This window comes from Pecten maximus, chromosome 2 (genome assembly GCF_902652985.1).
Source record: "Pecten maximus chromosome 2, xPecMax1.1, whole genome shotgun sequence".
Classification (NCBI taxonomy): Eukaryota; Metazoa; Mollusca; class Bivalvia; order Pectinida; family Pectinidae; genus Pecten; species Pecten maximus.
Window position 1 is genome coordinate 19853766 of NC_047016.1, and position 9644 is coordinate 19863409.

At 37.4% G+C, this 9644-nt stretch overlaps 2 protein-coding genes across 2 annotated transcripts; both read left to right on the top strand.

Annotated features, from left to right (window-relative positions):
- Positions 1-466: 466 nt before the first annotated feature.
- Positions 467-1223, top strand: LOC117341257. Its single transcript, XM_033903110.1, has 2 exons — positions 467-778; positions 1083-1223. The coding sequence occupies exons 1-2, from the start codon at positions 502-504 to the stop codon at positions 1205-1207; spliced, it is 402 nt and encodes a 133-aa protein (XP_033759001.1). The 5' UTR covers positions 467-501; the 3' UTR covers positions 1208-1223.
- A 3823-nt stretch (positions 1224-5046) lies between these two features.
- Positions 5047-9429, top strand: LOC117341267 (putative uncharacterized protein DDB_G0286901). Its single transcript, XM_033903119.1, has 2 exons — positions 5047-5194; positions 8838-9429. The coding sequence occupies exon 2, from the start codon at positions 9046-9048 to the stop codon at positions 9388-9390; it is 345 nt and encodes a 114-aa protein (XP_033759010.1). The 5' UTR covers positions 5047-5194; positions 8838-9045; the 3' UTR covers positions 9391-9429.
- The last annotated feature ends 215 nt before the right edge of the window (positions 9430-9644 follow it).

The following is a 9644-nucleotide window of genomic DNA, read 5'->3' on the forward strand; positions in this document are numbered from 1 at the left end:
AAGTTGTTATTGACTAATGAACAAGCTGGCAGTTGACTGATGGTGTAAGAAACAAGCAGCTGAGCATAAATGCCAGTATAATGCAGACAGTTTCAAAAACAGGATCTGACAGAACACTGACACTCCCGATAGCACCGAGCTCATGACCTACGTAGCGCAGTAGGTCTAACGTTAGCTGTATCTCGAATGCCATACCATTTTAGTGGTCACAGAAAATAAACCTCAATTTTAACACTATGTAATAGATACATAATGGGTACGAGTGATGTATCGGATATATCACACGAGTGCGTAGCACGAGTGTGATATATGCGATACGTCACGAGTACCCATTTTGTATCTGTTTTATCCAATGACAGCCGAGGTTTTGTCACCCACGTGCCTAGGGGTGGAGCTATAAAATTGATCAGAACCTGTCACTGTGATATGTTTCCCGCCAATTTCTGACACGTTCTGTTTTCTGTCACAGTAGCCCATTCATTTCTAGTGAGACTGTCAACCATGACGGATCAGGTACTGATCACTGATGTCGATGTGTTCACTGACCTCGACGATATAACATTATCACAGGCCGTAGATAAGTATGAGTATGAACTTGAAGATAGTGACACGGTAGCTACTGACATTGGAATAGTTGATACCAAGGAATTAACTCAGCCAATTGTTGTAAATGAACTGAATGGTAATGTGAAAAACATGTTAAAGGCTGCAGGATTCGAGGGAAATTACATAAACCATTCCGGAAAGAGGACCTGCGCTACTTCCCTTTACCAAGCAGGTAAGTCTAAAATCATATCGTTTGAACAAATTGTGAAATGAAATATTTTTCGTAAATTTCGACGTTCACAATGTCACAAAATCCTTTCAAAATCCGTGAAATTGTTTAAGAAATCAATGAATCGGTTAATCGGTATTTTTATCCACTCGTCTTGTTATCATTTTCATCACTATTTTGTTTATGATAGGATTATTGTGCAACGAAAGTATATTGTTACATGTAATGTATACTTTTTTTTACTGACCTGTTAAAATATATTTTACTTAATAAAATATGAACAGGGTTTTATATTCTGTTTGGTCAGGTTTTGATGAACAACTCATTATGGACAGAACGGTACATCGCAGCAGGGCTGTACGTGCATACAAGGTGAAGAAAGAAGACGGAAAATTTCTAAACGGCACTCGTATTTCATTAAATTGTGTTTGAAATGCATTTCCTGTCTTTGTTCATTTGTCACGCCTACATTTGAAATTGGCCCCGCCTCAAGACTGAGGCATGGACCAATCAGAAATGCCCTGTGATATTTCAGATATCACATATGTGATATTTGAAATATCACATAGTATGCAATATATCGCCAATAAAAGATCAAAGAAAAACCGAGGCGTCATTGGATAATTAACAACACAAAACAGACTGCAGCAGCAGTATGCTATATCGAGCACAGGGACACATTATTGTCGTAATTTGACTCAATCTAAACATAGGGAGGACACAAGTTTCCAGCTGTCGAATACCGCAATTTTCAAATCAATGTTTCTTTACTTACTATTATCAGAATTTACATCCCAAAACGCCAGTACGACAATGAAATCCAATATTTCAAGAGCACAATGTACATCATCAGCTAACCTGCGACTAAAATCCACATTGTTGCACTTTTTCTGGAGCTCTGAATATCCCGGCTATTAGACTGCATCACATACGGTCACAGGGGTTCGGCGTTAAATGTTTTGAGTAACATATGACATTTATAAATAATCGAAAGACTAAAAATCCAACATTCACTTAAATTATAAAACCTTACAAAATAAAAAAAATTCAAGGCTTTAGAGAGTATATAAACTCTGTATTTTAATGTTGTAATAGTTCACTGAACAGCTGTCGTCACGTTAACCTTGTGCTCATTTTTTTAACCGAGTCCCTGTGTCTCGAGTGACCAAATCACACACATACTATACTGTCAACACTGCACTTTAAATTCGTATTTATATGGGTATTGCTAAGTTTTTATTATACAATATCATAATTATTTGTTATAAATGAATATTTTACCTTGAAAATATCGTATTTATGTGTATCAACATCGTAATAATCAAAACGTGTATGGAACTATATTTTGTGTTGCCTTGGCGACGAGAATAGCTGACTGTCTGCTGTTCCACTACTGTGCACACATGTACGATAAATATAACAATGTTACAAAATGACATACTTATGTCACACCGTTGTGACCGAATTTTGTAATCTGGTGGCGAAGTTTTTAATTTGGTTAACGTAAATATAAGGATTGATTGTCAATTTTGTTGCTTGCATTGACTGATGAAGGGAAGTGAACCTCGTGCAAATGGTACATTAACTGCTTTGCAGTTCACTTCATTTGCACGAGGTTCACTTCCCGTCATCAGTTCATGCAAGCAACAAAATTGACAATCAATCCTTAATGAAGATATGGTGAAAGGTACATGTACTATAACATATCCATGTGTACGTGGAGATGATGACCGAGACCATAAACTCACTTGCTTCCGAATAATGAACAACGATATTTGTATCCTGATACTCTGGAACATTTTGATATGTTAATGATTCAATTGTTATCTTATTATCATTTTAAAAATATGTGTCTCTAGAGAGTTGATATGGGCAGTCTGTGCCCAATTCCCGTGAAATTTTATTGATTTGTAGTTTATAACGAAAAAAAACCTTGAGCACCACGTCTTGTTATTGATTATAATAGAACCACTTAAGCTCTTTTCCTTAGTAATATGTAAGATTGGTTGCTCTTATTTTCACTCATATAAATACAATTATGTCCTCATATCATTACAAGCTGTTGTGAATAAATCCGGATTTATTAAGCTAAGTCTCCACAAAGATCAGAATATCAAATAGAATTTGAGTGTATCACATATACTGCTCCTCAAGCTTTCTGCAAAATAAAAGACATAAAAAGCAATTTCTTGCTTTTGCCAATAATATTTTATATACTATTTATTTGCATATCATATATTGCTTTTAAATGATATCCATACATGTATCTAAAATTGCCCTGAAGTTTGCGGGAGGGAATGAATCTAGTAACTAAATAGTATAATTTCATGACTGATTTTATTATTGGTAGTGTAGAACTACTACACACATGGTATGATATAATGTCTGCTTTTACCAGTGGTTTGATACATACATAACTATCCAGCAAATTGTAACGAAATATGATTTTGGCCATAACTCACCCTGCTAATTTTGTTCTTTTGTTTTCAATTGATTGCTGTTTTAAAAAAAAAAAGCATGTACACATCTATTCCTTATTGTACAAATATTTGTATCTTTTACTAGTTCTCGGCGTGATGTATAACAATGATTGGTTTGTGCTTAATACCTACTTTAGTTGTTTGTTTAGTGAGCAGTTAGTAATAAACTACCCGAAATGTCCTATCCATTGGCACCCTACACGAACTACTCCATTTATACTGGAATTAACTAATGCAACTAGGAGAATGTGATTGCAATATCGATTTATGTATATACACTTTCTCTAGAAATTGAATATGTTAGATACAATTAACACATGTGACACTTAACCAATTATATCATAGTATTCTTAGGGCAATGGTGTTTATTGCTTGTACATTTTGTAATACATTATATATTTACCTTAGTCAGCCATTCATGAATATCCTGTAAGTGATGACGGCGCTGTCATGTACTGTGTTTTCCACGGTGCAAAAGAGAAACTTCCAGAATCAAAACAGCCTTTTACTTGCTGAGGACACGGGGAAAGTGAATCTTCTCGAAAGTTTTTTTTAGCAGACTTCCGACACAATGGGAACCAAATTCTTTCGCCAAAATATTTTTCTCCGTAAATCTTATCCTTGTTGCGTTCAAGAGATTTTCTCTTTGTGTAATCCTGTGTGGATTTCATATGCCCGCCATATCCTTTTCAACAACAGCTGTTGAAGGAGACAAGCGTTAAAGATACAAACTGATCATGAATGGATGATATCAGACCTTTATATAGGCATAATCGGTCAATATATCTACGTACAGATTTATTAGCGAATAAAAATATGTTGATTGTCTCTCATCGTTTCTCTTTGATGCTTTTCTTTTAATGATTCTATTAATCACATTGCATGTCAGACACAATTTCTTCTTATATAAACCGTATCAATGCATTCGTCTAATTAAATGGTTGAAAGGTGAGAACGTACTGCATTTAGACTATTTTGGAATGTTGAGTGTTCCGGTATTACAAAATGTACAAGCCCTGTAAGATTGGAGAACGTATGAGTATTAGCATTAATATAGAGACAGAATAGTGAATCAGCAGTTACATACACTTCTGATGTTACTGGTGACACCAGGAATGTAAGAGAGACAAGTGTAAAAGTTCTGAGGAGTTACGGCACTACTGTAATAGTTCCGACTCCTGAGACCAGTGTATCCTCGTATAGTGATTTTCAATTCGTCAACTCAGTGGTTCTGTCTCGAAATTTACAGCTGGCTACAGATCAATGGAATGACAACACAGTTTATAAAGTTCAACATTTTATTATATGAAGATTAGAAGTGATGAAACATGATGACTGAATATATACACAATGCTCACGTAACCTAACTGTGCGTCCGGTCCATATCTCGTATGAAAAATATCCACCCCTGTCCCTCCCTGGGGATAAACGTACCCAAAAATACAACGACTATAACATGCCTACAACGGGAAAAAGACCACCCGAAATAACAACGGAATTACTGACTATATCATGCCTATTATTGAGAGAAAAATACCACCCAACCCGGGATAATTTAGAGGTTTAAGTCCGAAATCTACTGCATACCTGACTCTGTGAAGGAGAAAGACAAGCCGGCCAGCTACATGTAAGCCTCTGCCAGACTGTCGTATAATACTAAAATTCCCAGCTATATAGCTAAATTTAATTGTATGCCTCGAAATACACGTGCAGTTTGTCCCAAGACTATAGATAGACCGATACCTGAGCGTAGAGTAATGTACGGGTGAGGTGATTATAAATAAACGCATACCCCGAACATTAGCCAATCAGAAACGTCGACAAATACAACCGGAAGGGATTCCCCAACGGGAATACCCCGTATAAACAATATGGACCGATGATCACAACAACACGCACTCTGATTTACAGGATGTAAATATGGTACTATATACAACAGGTAAGTGTTCAAAACCCAAATCTTTTACACAAGCAAACAACTCGAAGGATGGATGATCGCTGTAGACAGAAGTGCTCTACCACTTCGATTTACCAGCATGGAATACTTCAAAGAGTACTTTGGCCTCTACTTGTGTATGACGTGCCATTGACTACAGTCGAGGCGATGGAACGATCTGTGAGCAGTTACCTTAGAAGATGGCTCGCAGTCCCCAAGAGTTTCAGCAGTGTAGGATTGTATAGCTCAGGTACCAAGTTACAGTTGCCCATCACATCAGTAGTGGAGGAGTACAAGGTCACGAAGGTCAGACAACTCCTATTGCTACGAGACAGCAAGGATGTCAAGGTACGGGACGCCAAAGTGAAGATCAAGTCAGGTCGGAAGTGGACGGCGAAGAAGACAGTGCAAGAGGCAGAGTCATATCTGAGGCACGGAGATATCGTTGGCAGTGTGTCAGTGGGAAGGCAGGGACTCGGTGTGACATCGAGGACGAGATGGGGAACATCATCTGATAAGGAGCGGAGGCAGTTGATTCAGTAGGAGGTACGCTCAATGGAAGAGGATACAAGAATGGTCAGAGCAGTGGGAATGAAGAAGCAGGGAAGTTGGCTGAATTGGGAAGGAGTGCGCCAGAAGAAACTGTCCTGGAAGGAGATATGGAGTATGGAACCCCAAAGACTGCAATTCCAGCTGAAGTCTTTATACGACGTGTTGCCGACACCAACCAATCTTGCGACATGGGGACAAAATATTCACTTGACGTTAGCTATCCATGCACATATTCTCTGATAACAGCATAATACGCCTAAATTGCGCTGAACATTCCTTTCAAAACGGCGCCACCAAGTTGACGTGGAGTAACGCCACAAAGACACGATGTCATTCCTGATTCCCGTTCTTTTTGACATTCTTGATTTGTATATGTTTTAAATTTTGCTTTTCAGCACAAAAATGCAATAAATAGAAAATTGAATGGTTTTCCCGTTGAATATAACATTCATTGTATATTTCACTCGTATGACAGAATATGTCGATATTCTGTCATACTCTTGAAATATATGTTATATTCAACAGAAAATATCCTCTATATATCATACCAAGTGTTAACAATATCTACACTACCATTCGTAAATCAGTCCTGCCATTTATTTACTACATCCATACCCCCTCCCCTAGAAAATGTCAGGACAATTTCAAATAGATATGTTTATATATGATTATTATCTAAAAGTGATATACGATATGTCATTGACAAAAGCAAGAGAATGTCATTTTTGTTACAGAAAATTTGAGGAGCAGCATATACATAAAGTTTAATTCCATTTTATATCCTGATCTTGGTGTAATGTAAGCTGGATTTATTCAACAGCTTGCGATGATAACTGAATCAATGCAAATAAGACCAACCGATCATACTAAGGAAATAGGCTAAAAGCTGGTTACGTTATAGTCAATAGCAAAAAAGGTAGATCAAATGATTTTGTCAAATCAATAGAATTTCACGTAAATCGGGCACCAGACTGTTTGAGCGCCTGTTACTATCTCGACCTACACTGAAGTAGCGAATCTTACACTGAAGTAGCGAATGTCACCAATTCTTCCTACACGGGAGCAGCTGTAGCGCTTATCACCATCCATCTTCATCTATAAGCATATCATCTACGATGGAGTAGTTTTAATGCATATAAGCATATCGTATACCATGGAGTAGTGGTATCGCCTATCAGCATGAATATGGAGTAGGAGCGGACAATAGTAATTGTACTTGGGGGGGGGGGGGGGGGGATTATAATGGGGCGGGGAGGAGTAACTATATTAGGGCATAGAGGGGTAATCGTAATGGGGTGGAGAGGGGCAATTGTATTAGGGCAGAGAGGGGTACTTGTATTGGGGCGGAGAGGGGTAATTGTTATATTGAGGCAGAGGAATAGTTATATTGGGACAGAGAGGAATAGTTGTTATATTGGGACAGAGAAGAATCATTGTTATATTTGATCATAGAGGAATAATTATGGAATTTTGCGGCATAAAAGAGTAATTGTTATATTGGGACAGAGATAAATAATTGTTATATTTGAACATAGAGGAATAATTACTGAATTTTGCGGCAGGAAAGAGTAATTGTTGTGTATGAGCAAGAAAGAATAATTGTTGCATTGGGACGGAAGAATAATTGTTGTATTGGGTCGGGGAGAATTAATTACTGAATTTTGTAGCAGAAAGGAGTAATTGTTAAATTTAGGCAAAGAGTAGTAAGTGTTATATTGAGACAGGAAGGAGTAAATAATGGTTAGGGGCAGAGTAATTTTTGAATTGGGTTGGCAGAGGAGGTTTTTTTAATTGGGACAGAATGGGATAATTGTTGCTTGAGACAGAAAGGTGTAATTGTTGTATTGAGACAGATTTTGTTTTGTATTTGGGCAGAGAGGAGTAAGGGTTATACTGTATTATGATAGAATGTAGAGAGGTGTAATTGTTGTATTGGGGAAGAGAGGACTAATTGTTGTATTGGGGCATATAGAAGCAAGTGTTATAATGGGAGAGAGAGGAGTAATTGTTATATCTATGAAGTGAGGAGTAAGAGTAATATTGGGGCAGGTAACTTTTTAATTGGGCCCGAAAGAAAGTAGTGATTGTCGGGGCAGAGAAGAGATATTGATGATCAGGAGCTGTGAAGAATAATTGTTGATCGGGAGAGAGAGAGAATAAAGTGGAGGTTGGGGACAGAGAGGGGTAATTGATAGTTTGGACAAGTTTAAGTAATTGATTGCCGGGTATACAAATGATTAATTGATTGTCGGGGACAAAGAAAAGTAATTGATAGTCGATGCAAAGAATAGCAATTGATAGACAGGGGCAGGGAGTAGTAGTTTTTGTTAGGGACAGAGAGGAATACTTTTCGGTTGATGTAGCAAGAACTGAATGAGGTGTTCCCTATATATTAACAGATGTATATCGAGTAGCTGTTCCTTTATGTTAACAGTTAGAAATCAAGTAGATGATCTATGTATATTACCAGATAGACATTAGATTGTGGTGATACTTACCATGAATGTTTCCTTGGAAAGGACCATTTGTTGAATGACAGGACATTCAAGGCAGGGCTACTTTATTTTGGTGAATTTGGGGTGAGTACCCTCTACTCTATTTTAGTTATTTTATCATAAAACCATGCGTACAATGGTACTGATTTTCAGTTTGCTTTTCAGGACACTGACAAGGTATCTATTAAACATATTCCCCTTTATGTTTTTATGCATTATCGTTTGCAATTTTCGGAATTAAAGAAAACTTTCCCGTTAATCTGGCGAGCGATATTCATATATTCATATAGATATATACAATAAAATACACATGAACACTGATATACAATAGGACCCCTTAACAATATGCCTAGCCTGGTAATTATAAGTGCATGTGTGTGTCCATTAGTATTTCTACTTTGCATTGTTCAGATATACTTAAACATTGTTTTTCGGACGAAATTTCTTTTATGTAATTAGCAAGCAGGAAAAGACTTTATCTATTGCATTATTAACCAAAGGTATTATTTGTATATAAAATTTTAGAGAGGTAGTTTTATAATTAATGTTATATCTTGCATTGCTTTTTAACTGGATAAGAACTAAATTTGTATCCGCAGTTGACGATGATGACCCTGATTTACCTATCAATGAAGAGAAGACAATGGAGACAGAAATACACAGTGTGAGGTAAACACCAGGACATAAAAGGCGGACAACTCCAAGGACGATACGAACATAAAAAACAACCAAGACGAGGCGGACAACATCAGGGACGATACGAACATCAACAACAACCAAGACGAGGCGGACAACATCAGGGAGGATATGAACATCAGCAAAAACCATGACGAGGCGGACAACACCAGGGACGATACGAACTTCAACAAAAACCATGACGAGGCGGACACCTCCAGGGACGATACGAACATCAACAACAACCAAGACGAGGCGGACAACACCAGGAACGATACGAACATCAACCACAACCAAGACGAAACAGACAACACCAGGGACGATACGAACATCAACAACAACCAAGACGAAACAGACAACACCAGGGACGATACGAACATCAGCAACAATCAAGACGAAACAGACAACACCAGGAACAATACGAACATCAGCAACAACCAAGACGAAACAGACAACACCAGGGACGATACCCATTGACATTGGCTACCTGTGCGTTTCAGGTCACATTTCAAGTTTTTGAGGGATATTAAATATAAATAAAGTTTAAGTCTTCCTCGACCATGCCTTTTTTAACATATCTGACATGAAAAATTAACAGCGTCCGACTTGCCTGCTTGCTATCTTTTTTTTTTCATTATCCAGAAAATAGAAAAATATTAAGGTTTTAAATTTTTAATCTTCAATACCTACGTAGATACTATGTAAAAAGTTGTGAGACATTTTGCTTATAA

Bases quoted from the DNA above. Each gene is read 5' to 3' on its own strand.
- LOC117341257 (XM_033903110.1), top strand. From the start codon at position 502: ATGACGGATCAGGTACTGATCACTGATGTCGATGTGTTCACTGACCTC. The intron at 779-1,082 runs GTAAGTCTAAAA...CTGTTTGGTCAG, and splicing joins TACTTCCCTTTACCAAGCAG to GTTTTGATGAACAACTCATT.
- LOC117341267 (XM_033903119.1), top strand. From the start codon at position 9,046: ATGAACATCAGCAAAAACCATGACGAGGCGGACAACACCAGGGACGAT.